The 19,220-nt window shown below is 36.3% G+C and overlaps 2 protein-coding genes across 2 annotated transcripts; both read left to right on the forward strand.

Moving 5' to 3' along the window:
- The first annotated feature begins 980 nt into the window (after positions 1 to 980).
- On the forward strand, positions 981 to 12,355 carry LOC7454854 (clathrin heavy chain 1). Its single transcript, XM_024609009.2, has 30 exons — positions 981 to 1,157; positions 1,270 to 1,474; positions 1,648 to 1,736; positions 1,828 to 1,906; positions 1,994 to 2,121; positions 3,224 to 3,322; positions 3,442 to 3,550; positions 3,749 to 3,828; positions 3,926 to 4,153; positions 4,247 to 4,312; positions 4,909 to 5,025; positions 5,143 to 5,340; positions 5,724 to 5,840; positions 5,990 to 6,049; positions 6,208 to 6,294; positions 6,408 to 6,491; positions 6,583 to 6,717; positions 6,807 to 6,869; positions 6,949 to 7,053; positions 7,126 to 7,238; positions 7,346 to 7,598; positions 7,713 to 7,849; positions 7,924 to 8,202; positions 8,292 to 9,294; positions 9,538 to 10,023; positions 10,144 to 10,314; positions 10,396 to 10,581; positions 11,027 to 11,149; positions 11,240 to 11,350; positions 11,786 to 12,355. The coding sequence occupies exons 1-30, from the start codon at positions 1,113 to 1,115 to the stop codon at positions 11,933 to 11,935; spliced, it is 5,106 nt and encodes a 1,701-aa protein (XP_024464777.1). The 5' UTR covers positions 981 to 1,112; the 3' UTR covers positions 11,936 to 12,355.
- Positions 12,356 to 14,742: 2,387 nt separating this feature from the next.
- On the forward strand, positions 14,743 to 17,659 carry LOC7454853 (ran-binding protein 1 homolog a). Its single transcript, XM_002313948.4, has 4 exons — positions 14,743 to 15,002; positions 15,102 to 15,253; positions 15,343 to 15,468; positions 16,996 to 17,659. Exons 1-4 carry the CDS (start codon positions 14,848 to 14,850, stop codon positions 17,217 to 17,219), a joined length of 657 nt encoding a protein of 218 aa, XP_002313984.1. The 5' UTR covers positions 14,743 to 14,847; the 3' UTR covers positions 17,220 to 17,659.
- The last annotated feature ends 1,561 nt before the right edge of the window (positions 17,660 to 19,220 follow it).

The following is a 19,220-nucleotide window of genomic DNA, read 5'->3' on the forward strand; positions in this document are numbered from 1 at the left end:
ATCTAACTGTTTAAAGTATATTAAGAATACTATCAAATTAACTTGCGATGTCTAAAATAATAAATATAAATTATTATCTCTACATTAATTAATGAATATTAATGTTTTTAATTAACTTAAAATAATAATTTCTCCACTCATTAAAATTATTTTTAAGAAAAAATTACAATCATCATAAAAAAAGATAATTCATTGTTGAGAAAATAATATAATTAAATTATAATTCACCCGGTAGCTAAATTATTTCTTAAATATATTTTATAATAATATAAATAATTAACAGTTTAGATTTGATGATGAAAATGAAGTTAGTTCAAATTAACAGTTTAGATCTAAATGTAAAAATGAAGGATGAAATTACGAAATATTTAAGAAAAAACTTGAAATTACGAAATATTTAAGAAAAAACTTAACTTTATCCTATTTATGTCTTTGTCTTCTCTGTTTCTCATGGATAGAAAATACATTTAAACTATTTTTTGTCTCCATTTTCATAAACAAACGTGTTTTTATCCTAATTGTTTCTGTTTTATTATTTTTTTTTAAAGTCAACTACTATCTAAGTCAATTCACCCTCATTTTACACGACCTTGTTTCAGAATCTAAACAATCCAATTACCTCCTCCTCTTCATCTATACACTACTGATCTCTTCTTCGTTTACTATTAAGCTTTGGTACAGCACTTATTCACTTGCATAAGAGGGAGACTTGCTTTGATTTATGTACCGAAGCAAAACAGTGATTGGTCGTTGATTCAAGAGAAGCAAGACAGTGAGAGAGAAACCTCGCCTTTGAATCATCGTTATTGCTCCGTTTAAAGTCAACCCCCCCTCTAAAGTCTAACCTAGACCCACCGGGCCATCAACTTCCCGTGAACAGACCTAGTTTTCGGAACTAAATACGGCCCAAGGCTTTAAAAGCCCAAGACCAATATCTATTTGGTACAATGGAGATCTACGTCAACGTACAACCCAACTGAATCGCATTTTAGCTCGTCGAATCAAGGAGGAAGAAACACAGACCCGTTTTTCACCGATCCACAAAAGAACACTCTCTCTCTCTCCCCCTCTCTCTCTGGTTTCTGATCTTGAAACCTCCGATCTAGGGCACCATGGCTGCTGCCAATGCCCCAATCACCATGAAAGAGGCTCTAACGGTAATATCCTCAACATTCTCTCTCTAGATCTCGTGATTCCACTACATGTTTTTTTGAAATACAAGTCTTCGTGCTGATTTTTATTTTGTTTGATTTGTTGTTGAATTGTTAGTTGCCGAGCCTCGGTATCAACCCACAGTTCATAAACTTCACGCATGTGACTATGGAATCAGAGAAGTACATATGCATCAGAGAAACGTCGCCACAGAACAGCGTGGTTATTGTCGACATGAACATGCCTATGCAGCCTCTAAGAAGGCCTATCACTGCCGATTCCGCCTTGATGAATCCTAATTCTCGAATTCTCGCTCTCAAAGGTATTTTTATAACACATAATGCAATCATTTTTTCCTATCTAAATTGATCTGCTTATTTTCCAGTGAATAAAAGAGAACTGTATTTGTTATTTGTTAATAATTGCAATAATAGAAATAATTGTGGCCTTAATCCTTATCTAATGGTTAATGAATCTCGGTGTTTTGATTCGAAGCCCAACTGCCGGGAACTACTCAGGATCATTTGCAGATATTTAATATAGAACTGAAAGCGAAAGTGAAATCTCATCAAATGCCTGAGCAGGTATCTATGTTTGAAATATTGATTTGATTTCCTACTTAACTTTTAGAATGCCAGTCTAAATTGTGGTATTCATGGTGTGTATGCGCTATAGGTTGTGTTTTGGAAGTGGATTAGCCCTAAGATGCTGGCCCTGGTAACTCAGACTTCAGTTTATCATTGGTCAATTGAAGGCAAGCATTTTGTATCTTTCATGTTCTCAAGATTTTGCGACTTTCTTGTTTTTATTCCTCTTGTTTATGATTTTATCATACTTGCAGGTGATTCGGAGCCTGTGAAGATGTTTGATAGAACAGCTAATCTACAAGGTAATCAGATAATCAACTATCGATGTGATCCTTCAGAAAAGTGGCTGGTCCTCATTGGAATTGCTCAAGGTCCACCAGAGGTATGTCGTGCAGGCTTCTCCTATTTGCATTTAGTAATTTATTAATTAATGTATTCATGATAGCATCATTCATGTTAGTGGCTCCATTGAGTTTTGCCATGTTATAAGAATTTATAAGTTGGATTTTAGTTAGCAAAATGGCTGTTAGGTGCTTCACATGCTTTCTTGGTAAATTTTGATTTGCAAACTTACTGCACTTACTGCACTCGTGCCCTTTTTTAATGCTAAAATTGGATGCTTCTCATGCAAAATTTTTTCTTGGACTTGGGCAAATAATATTTTGGGCTCTCAACTTATTTGTCTCCTTTTTTGTTGTTTGCCCTGCTCACTTCTTATAAATTGTATGGAAAACTTGGCATTATCTCATTGCATTGGGAACTATTTAGCGATGATATACTATGTTTGTTGTTAAAACGTTTCTACGTGTAAAAGATTTGGTTGCTTGCACATTTCCTTAGACTGAAGTGGCTAGAAGCTTCACTTTTTGATAATTTGATACTTCCCAGAATAATGCACTGTTTTATGCCTAACTTATCTTGCTTATGAGAACTGCCTTGGTTAAATGTTTCCTCGTTTATGACTTGAACACAGTTTTCCTCTAGTGTATGACATGAGAGCTTGCATGTTTCCCATCAGACAACAGTTTGTTGTGTTTGAATGTTGTCCATAATAGGTAGAAACTCATTTGGACCATGGTTTTTATTAGTACTAAATTTGTTGGCCCTGCTTTTAACTTTAAGTTGCTCCTATAGTGTCAAGACATTGTGGTTATTTATAGCGCTTCTCCTTCTTCTTTCTCTTACTGTAGACAGGCAAGAATGTTATTAAAAGTATGATTGCCCAGTCTTTAATCTGTTAATTTACAGTAACCATTTGTGTTTTGCTTGTTCTTTTCCCAGTATTTTTTGGTGTATTAGGTATGGCAATTACCATGTAAGATGGCATATTTTGTCTTCTCCTTTGTTTTAAAGCTTACATATTTATTTTTTAGATTGTGAAACGTTCCTTTATGATCGATATTGCACCTACCTTGATGATTGCAGAGTTTTAAAATTCTTCCAGAGATTTCAACAGCGTTAATAATATCTAATATTTGTTGCAGAGGCCACAATTAGTCAAAGGGAATATGCAGCTTTTCTCTGTGGATCAGCAGCGTAGTCAGGCTCTTGAAGCACATGCTGCGTCATTTGCCACATTTAAAGTGTGATGTTAATCCTGAATTTTGTTTCATTTTGTGGATTCTATTTTTTAAATAGTAATTTTCTAATCTAGTTGCTCCTAGTATTGTTATTTAATTATACTTGTTTGCTTCTTTTCCAGGTTGCAGGAAATGAAAGCCCTTCAACCCTTATCTCTTTTGCATCAAGGTCGTTTAATGCTGGACAACTAACATCAAAGTTGCATGTTATTGAACTTGGTGCTGTGCCAGGTCATTTACTTTTCTTTGGCTTCTCTAGCCATATGCACATCAAATGCAGTGTAATTGTGTCTTGGTTTCATTTGTTTGCTTTTATGCTGTCTCTAAGGAAGTTTTTGTGCTTGGTGATACTAGAAGCATGTTGCTATGACTTTTCATACTGGCTTTCGGTGAAATCTGTTGGATACTGATTGTGCTATTGTCTATCAGGCAAACCTTCATTTACCAAGAAGCAAGCAGACCTGTTCTTTCCACCAGACTTTGCTGATGATTTTCCTGTGTCAATGCAGGTAAAGCATTTCTTTTTTTTTTATCAGGATTAGTAGTGCTCCTGATAGGTTCACCGAAAGCTAAAATTTGTTTATTTTCATTTTTATTTTGTGACAGATATCCCAAAAGTATGGCTTAATATATGCGATCACAAAGCAAGGACTTCTATTTGTTTATGACTTAGAGACTGCCAGCGCAATTTATAGAAATCGAATCAGTCCAGATCCTATATTTTTGACTACTGATGCTTCTTCAGTAGGTGGCTTCTATGCTGTCAATAGGAGAGGACAGGTTTTGCTTGCCACTGTAAATGAAGCAACTATTGTGCCTTTTGTTAGTGGCCAGGTTTGCTTCCTGGATTTTTACCATTTCTGTTATGTTTTGCTATTATAGCGAAGAGGACCAAGTATCTTAAATCATTGTTTGGTGGTTTGGCAGTTAAACAATCTTGAACTTGCTGTTAATCTTGCCAAAAGAGGAAATCTTCCTGGAGCTGAGAATCTGGTAAGAGTGCAGACACACACGTGTGTGTGTGTGTGTGTGTGTTCATTTGTTAACTCTGCTGATCTTTGAAGTCAATCCTACCCTTGCCTTTGTTTTTATGTTCTTGTGATCATTTGATATAACGTCTATTCATCATTTTTTGCTTAACATTGAATAGATAATTATTTCTAACTCAGCACAGGTTGAAAGTTCTCCCTGCACTGGAGAAAAACTAAAGACTGAAACATTTCCTAATATAAATCACAAGAAACATGGTGTATTCTATTTAAGAGTTAAAAAACATTATTCTACCTTCAAGAAATAAAACTCTGTGCAACATTAGATTCTATCCTATGGATTGTTGGGTCTAACAACAGAACATTTTAAACTTGAATATGGTAGAAAAGCATCCCACTTCTATTTTGAAATTTCCATGGAAGGTAATTTATGATGGTTTCTTAAAGTTGACATTATTTTATTTTATTTCAGTTTACCTTGAAAAATACCATGGGCTGACTTGAAAATTTACCATGCATGCTTTAATTGGTGTATGCCTGTGCACATGGTATGGTGTGTGTCCAGTTTCTTCCATGAAACATCATTGGTGTCTCTTTCAGGTTGTCCAGCGGTTTCAAGAATTATTTTCTCAATCAAAGTATAAGGAGGCCGCAGAACTTGCCGCAGAATCTCCACAAGGAATCCTCCGAACTCCTGATACTGTTGCTAAATTCCAGGTTTTTTTAGTGCAAAGTTTTCGTTGTTTTAACTTTTTTTTCTTTCTTTGTTTCTTTATCTATGAAGATACAGTGATTTCAAGGTCCTGAATTTCTAGTTTTTTTCATGTGCTACAGAGCGTTCCAGTTCAAGCTGGGCAAACACCACCATTGTTGCAGTACTTTGGAACTCTGTTGACTAGAGGAAAGCTTAATGCTTTTGAATCATTGGAATTATCACGTCTTGTTGTAAATCAGAATAAGAAAAATCTTCTGGAGAACTGGTTGGCTGAGGACAAGCTTGAATGCACTGAAGAGCTTGGAGATCTTGTGAAGGTCAGTTATACTTATCATTGCTGGTGATGATCAGTTTCTTCTTTTAATAGCAAAAAAATGGACTATTTATTCATTTATTCTTTCAACTTTTATCTAATATTTGTCCAACATGCTACTAAATGACTTGATAAAACTGAGATGGCATTGAGAGACCTCCCCCGGGTCCAACAATTCTTCCTGATATCAATACTGGTAAATATGGTATTTAGGCTGGGCATGCAAACCTTGTAGGGCCATCTGGGTCGCTGTTGGGGTAGGATTTACTTGATGTAAACAACTTGGATATGTTTAACACTTGACATGGATATAATTTTCTATTTTGTCTATGTTGTTAATGCATATTATTTTTCATCTTTCTGATATCATAAACATTTTCATTGCAGACCGTTGATAATGACCTTGCATTGAAGATATATATCAAAGCCAGGGCAACTCCAAAAGTTGTTGCAGCATTTGCTGAGAGGAGGGAGTTTGACAAGATTCTTATATACTCAAAGCAGGTAAAGCACTCACATGCTCGTTCATTAAATTCTGTTGTTCATATGATGCCAAGTTCCAAATTAAGTAATGTTGAGAATTCAATATTTTGAGTTAGCTACTAGTTATTTTTTGGGTGCTGATGATTTATATTTTTATTTCACTGGTATAGGTTGGCTACAACCCTGATTATTTGTTCCTCCTCCAAACAATATTGCGGACAGACCCTCAGGTTCGTAAACTGTCAGTTCATTATTTTTAGTTGCACTCACACACACAATCAGGTGTTCGTATACACATGTTTCAACCAAGAATGCAATGGCTGATGGTTCTCTTATTTTGTTTAAGTTTTGTTAGCATTCACCTTCATTTCAACTTTCTGGATTGCAGGCTGCTGTTAATTTTGCTCTAATGATGTCTCAAATGGAGGGAGGTTGCCCAGTTGATTACAACACAATAACTGATCTATTCCTTCAGGTTTTACTGTTTTATTATTTTTAAGCGCAAAATAATTCAAATATGTGCAAAAAAGTTCCTTTATACCTACTGGCCATTTTATTTTTCCTAATATTATTATTGTTGTTTTTCAGAGGAATTTGATCCGCGAGGCAACAGCTTTTTTGTTGGATGTTCTGAAGCCAAATTTGCCTGAGCATGGATACCTTCAAACTAAGGTCAACACCCCTTTTTTGCTCCCTTAAATTATTTTGTATACTTGAAATAACTATTGATGGCTTAACAGTTTGCATGTTCATATCTACTCAGGTTTTGGAGATCAATCTTGTGACATTTCCAAATGTTGCAGATGCTATATTAGCTAATGGTATGTTTAGTCACTATGATCGCCCACGTATTGGCCAACTCTGTGAAAAAGCTGGGTTGTATATTCGAGCACTTCAGGTAAAATGCCTTCTCAATTCTTAAGTAAAACCTCTTAGCTTAAGAATTTCACTATTTCCTGTGCTAACAATATTTTTCATATAATGCAGCACTATACTGAGTTGCCTGATATTAAACGTGTTATTGTGAACACACATGCCATTGAGCCTCAGGTTTGTGCATGATGCATAAACAAGTTTGTCCCAAGTGAATGTAACATTATTCCTAAATGTTAATGTTGCTTCTTTTCAGGCTCTTGTCGAGTTCTTTGGTACTCTTTCTCGAGAATGGGCTCTTGACTGTATGAAAGATCTACTTCTTGTCAACCTGAGGGGCAACCTTCAGATTATTGTGCAGGTAGAGTACCGTTTAGAAGCAATCACTAATACTACATTTTCTTTTGGGGCTAATAGGCATCTCTCTATGCAGACTGCCAAAGAATACTGTGAGCAATTGGGTGTGGATGCATGCATAAAGCTCTTTGAGCAGTTTAAGTCATATGAAGGACTGTATTTCTTTTTGGGTTCATATTTGAGCTCTAGGTACACCTTTTTTGATAACTTGGATTCTCTTATCCAAAAGAGAATGATTTTGGTTGTTAAATTATATGCTGCAACTTCTTATTTTTACTTCTTTGCTTTCTGCGTAGTGAGGATCCTGAAATCCACTTCAAGTACATTGAAGCAGCTGCTAAAACTGGGCAGATTAAGGAGGTAGAACGTGTGACACGTGAATCGAACTTCTATGATGCTGAAAAGACGAAGAACTTTTTAATGGAAGCCAAGCTTCCTGATGCACGTCCACTGATCAATGTCTGTGATCGTTTTGGTTTTGTCCCAGACCTTACCCACTATCTGTTTGTCAACAATATGCTTCGCTATATTGAGGGTTATGTTCAAAAGGTAATTTTTTTCTTAGTTTTATTTTAATGTTTCGTGTCTTTGTATTGCCAAAATCATTCTTAAGTGGTAATACAGTCCCAGTTTACATTTTCCCCTGGTTCTTTTGTTTAATAGGTCAATCCAGGAAATGCTCCTTTAGTTGTAGGACAACTGCTTGATGATGAATGTGCTGAAGATTTCATTAAAGGCCTTATTCTGTCTGTTCGTTCTCTTCTGCCAGTTGAGCCCTTGGTGGAGGAGTGTGAGAAGAGGTTTGTTGTTTTTTTAGAATGTGATGTTAAATCATCCATTGTTATTGCCACTTCACTTAGTATTTTCTTCGCAGGAATCGTCTCCGCTTGCTCACTCAGTTCTTGGAGCATCTAGTCAGTGAGGGAAGCCAAGATGTGCATGTTCACAATGCTCTTGGTAAAATCATTATTGAAAGTGGTGACAATCCAGAGCATTTTCTTACTACCAACCCATATTACGATTCACGTGTTGTTGGTAAATATTGTGAGAAGCGCGATCCCACCCTTGCTGTTGTTGCCTACCGAAGAGGACAGTGTGATGATGAATTAATCAATGTCACAAACAAGAATTCATTGTTCAAACTGCAGGCCAGGTATGCATATTGTTCATCAGTAAGTGGTCATGGCTCATTATGTGCATAGATTTGTTTCCTTCTGCTGATTGCCCAATGGTTTCATTCAGATATGTTGTAGAACGGATGGATGGTGATCTCTGGGATAAAGCCCTTAGTCCTGATAATGAGTATAGAAGGCAGTTGATTGATCAGGTTGTATCGACTGCTTTGCCTGAAAGCAAGAGTCCTGATCAAGTTTCAGCAGCTGTTAAAGCTTTCATGACAGCCGATCTTCCACATGAACTGATCGAACTTCTTGAAAAGATAGTTCTTCAAAATTCTGCTTTCAGTGGGAATTTCAATCTGCAAAACCTGCTCATCTTGACTGCCATCAAGGCTGATCCATCAAGAGTTATGGATTACGTTAATAGGCTAGACAACTTTGATGGACCTGCAATTGGGGAGGTGGCTGTGGAAGCTCAGTTGTATGAAGAAGCATTTGCCATTTTCAAGAAGTTCAATCTTAATGTTCAGGCCGTCAATGTCCTGCTGGATAATATTCATAGCATTGATCGAGCTGTGGAGTTTGCATTCCGGGTGGAAGAAGAAGCTGTCTGGAGCCAAGTGGCCAAGGCCCAACTGCGAGAGGGGCTAGTAAGTGAAGCAATTGAGTCCTTTATCCGTGCAGATGATGCTACTCAATTCTTGGAAGTCATAAAGGCAGCTGAGGATGCAAATGTATATCATGACTTGGTGAAGTACCTTCTAATGGTGAGGCAAAAGTCAAAGGAGCCCAAGGTTGACAGTGAGCTCATATATGCATATGGTAAAATTGATCAACTGGGTGAAATTGAAGAATTTATTCTCATGCCTAATGTTGCTAATCTCCAAAATGTTGGAGATCGTTTATATGACGAAGCCCTGTATGAGGCAGCAAAGATTATATTTAGATTTATTAGTAACTGGGCTAAGCTAGCTGTCACACATGTTAAGCTAAAAGAGTTTCAAAGTGCTGTTGACGCAGCTCGAAAAGCAAACAGCTCGAAAACATGGAAAGAAGTCTGCTTTGCTTGTGTTGATTCTGAGGAATTCCGCTTGGCTCAGATATGCGGTCTCAACATTATCATACAGGTGGTTATTTTTTAATCCTTTCTCCAGTTTCATTCTGTCTGATATCAATGTCTTGAGCGTAATTTGTTATGATGATGGTTCCTTATACGGACCTTGAACTTTTTGGCTCCTGATTATTTTTTCCTTAAATCTTCATCTTTTGCTGTTAATGAGAGTGACAAAGGTAGACAATGAATTTCTGTTCTTAGATGTAAGTATTCTAGTGCTCATAAATTCTGATTCCTGTTTTTTCTGTCATTAAAGGTTGATGATTTGGAAGAGGTCAGTGAGTATTACCAGAACAGGGGATGCTTTAGCGAGCTCATCTCTTTAATGGAAAGTGGGCTTGGTTTGGAGCGTGCACATATGGGCATCTTCACTGAGTTGGGAGTTTTATATGCGAGATACCGCCCTGAGAAGCTTATGGAGCACATCAAGTTGTTCTCAACTCGTCTCAACATCCCCAAGCTAATACGTGCTTGTGATGAACAACAGCATTGGAAGGAACTGACATATTTATACATCCAATATGATGAATTTGACAATGCTGCAACCACTATAATGAACCACTCTCCAGAAGCATGGGACCACATGCAATTTAAAGATGTTGTAGTGAAAGTTGCAAATGTTGAGCTCTACTACAAGGCTGTGCACTTTTATTTGCAAGAGCATCCAGACCTAATCAATGATCTTCTTAATGTGATTGCACTTCGTGTTGACCATACTCGAGTAGTGGACATAATGCGAAAGGTACACTTTGTCATTTATCGTGTTATGTTTCTGTTGCTTCCACTTTTCTTGGAGAGTTAGTGGCTAGGGAGAGTTTTGTCTGTAATATCGTATTCACATCTGCAATTGTATGAGTTTCAGGCTGGTCAACTCCGTCTCATTAAGCCATACATGGTTGCTGTTCAGAGCAACAATGTCTCTGCTGTGAATGAAGCATTGAATGAAATTTATATTGAGGAGGAGGACTATGACAGACTTCATGAATCTATTGAGTTGCATGATAACTTTGACCAGATAGGCCTTGCACAGAAGGTTAGTTTAAATTTCAAAGAATGACTGTAAGTCCTAAAGGTTGATTTTTTATTTACAAGTGTTAATAATGTGTTTGAGCAGATTGAGAAACATGAGCTTCTTGAGATGAGACGTGTTGCTTCTCATATATACAAGAAAGCAGGAAGGTGGAAGCAGTCAATTGCTTTGTCGAAGAAAGACAATCTTTACAAAGATTGTATGGAAACTTGTTCACAGTCTGGTGATCGTGAACTTTCAGAGGAGTTGCTTGTCTATTTCATCGAGCAGGTTTGTTTTCTCTAGTTCTTCTCTCCCTATCTCTTCTCTCTCCCCATCTCTCTCTGTTTGTGTTCGTATAGCAATTCCCCACACTTTGCATCTTAGTGCCTTGCAAAAGCTTTCTATCTTGAAGTCCCTGTGCACTATCAACTATCCCCTTGCTCCTCACAATCTCTCTTATTTTCCACTGGATTTTTTCTTATTTTTGTCTAATTCGATTCTGATGTCTGTTAAAACAAGATTGCTTTTAGTCTTTCTTCTAATGTCTTTTCAAGTATTAAGCCGTTGGATGATATAAATTTCAGACTGCAGTATTTTTTAAGATTCTATCATGCAGTCCTCTTTTGAAAAAGAAAAAAGAAACCCCTGAAACACACGTGAGAATTTTGTTTTGCTGGATTGTTTGGTCAAATTGGGAGATCTGCATTGACGATCTTGTTTAATGCTGGAGCAGGGAAAGAAAGAGTGCTTTGCAGCTGCCCTCTTTGTTTGTTATGATTTGATCCGACCAGATGTTGCTATGGAGCTGGCATGGATGAACAATATGATTGATTTTGCTTTCCCATATCTCTTGCAGGTAGTCTTTATGCGCCCCCCCTCATTCTTAATTGTTGACACTTAATATTTTCTTCAACCTCTGATTTTGTTTTTCTTTTCTGTTTTTAAGTTTATCCGTGAGTACACAAGCAAAGTAGATGAGCTCATCAAGAGCAAACTTGAGGCTCTTAATGAGGCGAAGGCTAAAGAGAACGAGGAGAAGGACATGGTTGCTCAGCAGGTAAGGGCAACTTAATGCTTTTAACATTAGCCCTTAATGCATCAGTATAAAAATTCCTTTCCTTTATATTTTTGTTGTCTTTCTCACCAAACTTTGATGAACTTGTTCCCAAGCTTTCAATGAATAATATGTAATGAAAATAAAGTGCCTTAAAAGCTTTGTTCTTCCACTGAGCTAATTATATGCAGATTGTTAAATATGAAGAAGTTGATCAATAAAGGTATAATAAATAGTACACGGTTTTTTTAAGGTAAATAAATGAAAAGACCTTGTTAATGTTTTCTCCAAATTATCACGTTTAACTGCTCTTTTAGAAGAAATGCAATTGACAATGTGCTTTTATAGTGAAGTCCACACTAGTATGTAAAAATAGTTGCAGTGTTATTGGTATTCAGGTTAAACTCATTCCACTTTTTCCCGCTCTTTTTTGTTCAGAATATGTATGCACAGTTGCTGCCCCTTGCTTTGCCTGCACCACCAATGCCTGGAATGGGTGGTCCAGGGATGAGTGGAGGTTTTGCACCACCTCCAATGGGTGGAATGGGAATGCCACCTTATGGCATGCCACCCATGGGCCCCTACTAATCGGGACGCCAACCTCTGAAATTATATTCTCCAGAATTCATTGTCTGCTACTGAAGGTGAATTCAGTCCTTTGCTTCCGGGAGGAAATTGACTGATACTCTGAACTGGTACCCCGCCATTGCATTTGCTGTAATGTTTATTTCTCTCAGAATTCTGTCGTTAATAGCAGAGCAAGTTTTTTCTCAAGTGAAGGCTGAGCCAAGTGAATAATATGTTTTCGACAGATCGGGTTATGAAATTTGTTGTGATTGTGGCACTTGAATAGGTGCTTTAGTTTTATAGCTGTAATAACATTTTGTTTTTGCTAATTGTCAAAGGCACGGTAATTGGATTCACGTCAGTGATTTGAAATTTTGTAATCACCATGTTTCTTCCATGTACAACAGTTAAGTTTATACTTGAAAAATGATGTTTTCCATTGCTGCTGGACTTGTATCTTTCTTGCAAAGTAATTTTTATACTCTTGCTATGTGGCAGTACTGCTGGGTAATTTTCTTGAATTAGTGGTTTCAAATTCTTGGAAATGGCTGCCACTCCAGGTCGTAACTTTAGCCTATTGTATGAAGGATTTATTTGGCATTACAACTGTATTTTAAAAATATTTAATTTTTTTAGTTTTAAATTAATTATTTTTTATTTTTTTAGATTGTTTTGATATAAAATAAATTTTTAAAAATAAAAAAATATTAATTTAATGTATTTTTAAATAAAAAATATTTTAAAATATTAACTTTTATTACCCTCAATGAGGTTTCAAATTCGGATCCAGTAGTGTCATCAAACCACCAGTTGGTTGGTTTTCAGGGTGTTGCTAGATTATTTGATGGTGTTATTTGATGGTGTTGTACGAAAAGATATATAAAGGTGTTAATGTCTTTTCAATTAAAAAACATATTTGATCGGTATAATCTTGTTAATTTGATAAGTTTAAAAATAATTTAGATAACCAGTAAAAATATAGTTTGAATAAAAAAAAATTAAGACGATAATATATTTGATTGAATCGTGTTAACCTATTAAATCCACGATTTGAGTTATGAAATTATAATAACTCTATATAAAGTAAATCAAAACAAATTATGAAGTTCGATTTTTAATCATCAATCTAATATCGAAGGATAAAGTTGAAAAAAATCAATAATGAAAAAAAACTCGAGTTAACTTGTCAAATCTATGACTGGAGTCATGAGACCAGATAACCCCGTAGAAAGTAAATCAAAATAAATTAAGAAACATAATTCTTAATAAACTCATTGTTGAAGGATGAAATTAAAAAAAAAAATCAATTAAAAAAAACCCAAGACAATATGAATTAACCCACTAAACCCATTACTTGAGTTATGAGTTTGAGATAACCTTATAAAAAGTAAACTGAAAAAATTACTCGAGTCAACTCGGGTTAACATATCAAACCTGCGATTTGGGTCATTAGATTGGGATAACACTATAGAAAATAAATCAAAACAAACGATGAAGTTTAATTCTCAATAAATCCATTGTTGAGTGATAAAAATAAAAAAATTTAATTTATAAAAATGACAAAACAAAACAACCTAGGTCGATCCAAGTTAACAAGTAAAATTCATGACCCGAGTTATGAGACTAAGATAACCTTATAGAAATTAAACCGAGACAAAACATAAAGCCTAATTCCTAATCAATCAAATATTAAATGATAAAATAAAAAATACCAGATAAATTTTTTTTTTTAAATCAACCAGATTAACCTATCAAATATATGGCATATGTTATGAGATTGAAATAATTATATAGAAAACAAATTGAAACTTAATCTCTAATAAATTAAATATTAAATAATAAAATTATATAAAAAATATAGATTAAAAAATTAATAATTTAAGTCAACCACGATTGCTTTAGCTAGACCCAACAACGTTGGGCCGTGCTCATAGCAGGCCCAACCTTTCACCACAACAGGACCCAACAACATTGGATCTTATAACTAGAACCCAACAGTTTTGGGCTCTGCCTTCACCAAGACCCAACGCCCACCAGGACCCTACATCTTTAAGCCTTACCTACCACTAGGACCCAACATCCAATAGGGCCCTACATCCACTAGGACCCAATATCTTTGGGCCCTTTTCAACCAGAACCCAACGTTTTGTGTCTTGTTAGGAGGTCAGATCCAGTAGCGTTGGGTGAGTTTGTTATATTCAAAATCTAACCTTGCAATTGACCCGGAGTAAACTAGTAGACTCGCCGGGTCAACCCATAACTTGGATGATCCGGCAAAAATCCAAAATGAATATTTTTTTTTCAAATATGTTTTTTCTTCTATTCTAACAGGTTAGAAAACCAAAAACTAAAAAAATAGATAAAACCTCATTGTTTTGATTTTCTTTAGGAGTTTTTTTAAAAATATTGATTATTTGACCTCAGCGAGGCGTGGGTCACATATCATTAATATTGTGACCCGTTTGATTTGTTCTGTCAAAATTTAATTTTTAAATATTTTTTAATTATTTTAATGTTTTAAAAAATAAAAATATTATTTTAATATATTTATAAATAAAAAACATAATAAAAAAAACTGTAACACACTTACAAATACCTCTAAGTCAGAATACTATGACAAGACAGATCAGGTAAATTTTAACAACCCCAGAGAATAGAAAGAGTCCTCGACTCTTGATTTGATAAAAAATCCATCCTCAAATTTTTAACCCTGAAGGAAAAAAATAAATTAATTAATCAATTGTCTGTAACTATTGTATCGTGCGTAAAGCTCACGCCTCTTTTCATTCAAAATCTATTATAATTCAGCATCCCCCACTATATAAACTTCCTTCACTTAACTAGTATAGCCCCCAAACCCCCAATCCCTCCAACACTGAACTAAAACACCAGACCCCTACTTTTCTCCTCTCCAAGCAAGAACATCAAATCTAATGGCAAGCACAGAACCCGAACACGAGCACAGAGAAGATGAGGAAGCTCCGGCTGGCGAAGACGAAGACACCGGTGCTCAGGTTGCTCCGATCGTCAAGCTCGAAGAAGTTGCTGTCTCTACCGGTGAAGAAGATGAAGATGCGATCCTCGATCTGTAAGAAAATAAATTTATCACTTTCACCTTTTAAGTGTTTAGTTAGTTTTTTTTTGTGATTAAATGCGATTTTTTTTTTGTTTTTAAAAAAACTTCAAGGAAATCGAAGCTTTATAGATTTGATAAGGACGGGAATCAGTGGAAAGAGAGAGGTGCTGGCACTGTCAAGTTATTGAAGCATAAAGAGTCTGGAAAAGTTCGTCTTGTTATGAGACAATCTAAGACTCTCAAGATCTGCGCTAATCATCTCGGTTTGTTCTCGTTCTTTTTCTTACTCTTTGTTTTTTTTTTGTTGTGATTTTGCTAGGGTTTTAAACATGTTGTGTGTTTGTTTTTGTAGTGCTGCCGACTATGTCCGTGCAGGAGCACGCAGGGAATGATAAGTCGTGTGTGTGGCACGCTACAGATTTCGCTGATGGTGAATTGAAGGATGAGTTGTTCTGCATTCGTTTCGCATCTGTTGAAAGTGAGCTATTATGAGTATATGTTGAGAACTTCTTAGCTAGCAATTTTTCTGATTGGAAGTGCTTTTATTTCATTTTTACTGGTCTTGGATCGTGGTTCTGTTTGAATTGATTCTGCGTTGCAAATGTTGCATGGTTGATTGCATCTGTTGCAATTCAGGCCTGCTAGCATGATATTTCGGTGTTGCTATGTAGTTGTCTTTGAAATGTTTTTTTTGGAGGTGAGGCTTGCAAGTATTGATTGCAGCGGGGTCTTGAAACTGTGAATGCACTAGAGGAATTTTGATTTTCTTAGTGAGCAGGTGTGCTCTTTTGTTTGTTATATCGTATTTGGTTTTCAGTATATTCATTATAGGTGTAATTGAGTAGTAGTAGTAACAACTATCCTTGTAGTTGGTTGATATAAACTGAAGGCTTTGGGGTCATATAATTGCGTTGCATCATCGTGCAACTCTGCTCTAAACAAAACCTGGTATTAATTCTATGCTTTTGCTTTTTTTGGTTTCTAGTTGGGGTAGGTTCTGTGTGCTCATGCATGCTGCACTGCTGCTAGAGATGTGCAACTCTCCTCTGAACATAACCTGGTATTAATTTTATGCTTTACTTTTTTGGTTTCTAGTTAGGGTAGGTTCTATGTGTATTCATGCACGCTGCACTGCTGCTAGAGATGGTTAGGACTTGACATGTTTCTTATGTAACTTGGTTTTGAGTGTATGCTTTTTGCTTGCTTTCAACTTAGGCAAAGTTTTGTGTGTACTAACACATAATGCCTAAGATGGTTACGATGTAAAAGAGTCTATGACTATGTTTTGAGTATGTTGTTAAATGCTGTAATCCGGTGAAGTAAGAGAAATATTGGAGATGGTTGCTGTCTATATCAACTAGCTCTAAATAAACGAGTGAGGTGTGGAATTTGTACAGTCAGAACACATGAACACATGTCTTATTTCATTCACTATGAAATATGCTGTTCTATATTAGTTTCAATATCTTATGATGGAATGAGTTGTCTCTACTCTATTAGCAAAAAATTCATTTGCTGGTTAAGTGAGACGGGGGAATAAGAATCTCAACTTCAATTGCAACTTTGTCGATTAACCTTGATTTTCTTAAACTGTTTTTTCCCACAAAAATCATCCTGTACTTTTAGAAAAACCACATGCAAGTTGTGAGAACCCAAAATAGAATTTTTGGTAATGTTGCTACGGAAGTGTCCGTATCACTCAGTGGAACTTGAGTTTGAGTCAAGACGTTAATGCCAAGAGCTAGGAAAATTTAACTCTTATTTCCAGAAGCAAGTGTGGGTGGGAAGAGGGCTTGTGTGTATTCAAATTGTAAGGACCCGTAGTTCACGTAATGGCGGGTCTCCATCGGATTGTGTTAAATTTTACATAAGCATGATGGATGTGTGTATTTTTTGGGTAGACATAATATGTCTTGCTGTCTCTTTATTCTTTACATGTGACTGAAACACATGCATTATACTTATCTTCTTCCTCATTGATTACTGATATTTGGATTTTCCTCAGATTGCAAAACCTTTATGGAAATGTTTCAAGAAGTTGCTGAATCCCAAGAGAGCAAAGAGGAAAATGAGGATGCAACTGTTGCTGCTGATGCATTGGAGAAGTTGAGTGTTGAAGGGAAGAAAACTGAGGAGAATGCTGGCGAAGAGGCACCTGCTGCAACCAAGAATGAGGAAACTAAGACTGATACAGATAAGAAAGGGGAGAAGCCTGCTCCCTCAACTTGAGGGTTGATTTGTTTGTTTTGCCATTCCCTTGGCAGTATGATGAGTTCAGTTGTCAACCATATTTCTTGTCCATTTTGTGGTTTTCTCATGCTCTAGAAATTTGTTGGACTTGGGCAAAGTATGGTTTGGGGTCTCTGCATTATGTGGTATGAGTCTGTTAGCATTTGGTCAAGCTTTGGATCGGTTGTGATTTTGCAGTCTGGGTATTGTCAAAGTTTTCAGGTAGGTTTTTGTTTACATGGTGTAAGTCGGCTGTGGTGCTCGGGGGTGCAGTTCGAAGAGGACAAAAAGGAACAAAACCTGTTACGGACAGTTTTACTGGGATATAATTCCTTGAACTGCTTAGGGTCTGAATTATTATCCTGTATTATGAGGATGATTTGTGTGCTACTATTGATCTTTTTGTTGAAAGATTCATTTATCTAATTTCCTTTGGCTAAGATTCCATTAAAAGTCAGTTGAAGGAATTGTGTATGTTAGCTCACTCCAGAATTGGAGGACTGGTGGTTTTTTTATATAGAAATGAGTGAGGCTTGTGGTATGGGCGTGAATCTTTTGGTTTCCTTTTCTGCTTAGACATGCAACCGATGCATCTGCGCACAGAAAGAATATCACGCAATTGAGTGGCATTTTTGCCATGCTTTGTGCAACCCTAGGTCACAGCAGCCATGCGAGCAACTGAACAAAACCTAGAGCTTGGCAATCTGATTTCATTTTTTTAATCCTCGGAAAGGAAGGTGGACCCGGGCGTCTTGGAGGTTTATGTTATGTTCAATTGCTCCGAGCTTCAAACCACTAAATTTCTTGGGATTTGTTTTTTCTTTTGGTGGTTGTGCTGGAGCCACAAAACTATAAACTATAAAACATACCTAATCAAATTGTCGAGCTTGCTCGGGTGGCTATGATCCCACTCCCAAGGATGAAGATGATAAACATTTACTGATTTTATAGGTGGACTAATGAAGCGTTACAATAAGCACATTAAAAGGTATTTTTTTTTGGGTACTCTTTATCATCTATTTAGCACTTCTTGCAATATTATTTATCTGTATGAAAAAAATTCCAAACAAAATCTATTTTAAGTTTTTTTTTTTGAACAATTAAGCTAAGCACTACATGCTAGTAAAAATATATTTTTCTCAAGATATTTTGCAATTGTCGTGTACAGCTCTACCATTACTCTGTCAGATAATTAGTTGTGACTCGAACGATCATTTCAAATGCAATCTTAATCATCTAAGTGGTGGTTCAGTGGTAAGAGTTTGGAACTAAAAGGTTTGTTCTCTCTATGGTCTAAGGTTCGAGTCATGTGGTTACTCATATGATGGCTATTAGAGGCTTACATGGTTGTTAACTTCAATGCCCGTGAAATTAATCAAGATACACGCAAATTAGCCCGAACACCCGCGTTAAACTGAGTGTAAAAAATTACAAATATTTAGCACAGCGGTCCAAAAGTCGGCGCTTGGCACTGCTGTTCATTCTTAGCTACGGCGGCCTTGATTGCACCGAGCCTTTTTTCCAATCAAACCCCCTTTCAAGTTAATTGCCTTGATTGTGCTGGGCTTCTCGTCATGGGGATCTGGCCCCTCAAGAATTTATGCCGCTCTTAATCGTTATGCATCGGGCAGACCCCGGTCTGGTCACTTTATCATTTAGACAAGCCTGCAAATTAACCTGTCAACATAGAAGCCATTTGCTGAGGACTGAGGTGCCTGGCCATCCACTGAAGCACATTATTTATTTATTTATTTAAGCGGGAGCAATAATGCATTTTTAACTTAATTTTTTCTGGTCATGAAAGCAACCAGAGGATAAGGTGTATTTTATTGAACACTTTAAATGAAAGTTTAAAAGAGAGAGATAGAACTGAACTGAGCTACCAAGTTTGAATGGCCTAACATTGAATCAATTGGGACAGACGAAAGAGAAATAAATGTTCGATGTAGAAAGCTCACCTAACTAATTCTATTTGGTTCTTTTCTCCTCCCTCTCCTAGGC

The sequence above is a fragment of the Populus trichocarpa genome, chromosome 9, assembly GCF_000002775.5.
Source record: "Populus trichocarpa isolate Nisqually-1 chromosome 9, P.trichocarpa_v4.1, whole genome shotgun sequence".
NCBI classification, from domain to species: domain Eukaryota; kingdom Viridiplantae; phylum Streptophyta; class Magnoliopsida; order Malpighiales; family Salicaceae; genus Populus; species Populus trichocarpa.

Excerpts from the sequence above, each read along its gene's own strand:
- LOC7454853 (XM_002313948.4), top strand. The coding sequence starts at position 14,848 with ATGGCAAGCACAGAACCCGAACACGAGCACAGAGAAGATGAGGAAGCT. Across the intron at positions 15,003-15,101 it reads GAAGATGCGATCCTCGATCT|GAAATCGAAGCTTTATAGAT; the intron begins GTAAGAAAATAA and ends AAAAACTTCAAG. Across the intron at positions 15,469-16,995 it reads TCGTTTCGCATCTGTTGAAA|ATTGCAAAACCTTTATGGAA; the intron begins GTGAGCTATTAT and ends GATTTTCCTCAG.
- LOC7454854 (XM_024609009.2), top strand. The coding sequence starts at position 1,113 with ATGGCTGCTGCCAATGCCCCAATCACCATGAAAGAGGCTCTAACG. Across the intron at positions 5,026-5,142 it reads ATACTGTTGCTAAATTCCAG|AGCGTTCCAGTTCAAGCTGG; the intron begins GTTTTTTTAGTG and ends CATGTGCTACAG. Across the intron at positions 6,492-6,582 it reads ATGGATACCTTCAAACTAAG|GTTTTGGAGATCAATCTTGT; the intron begins GTCAACACCCCT and ends ATATCTACTCAG.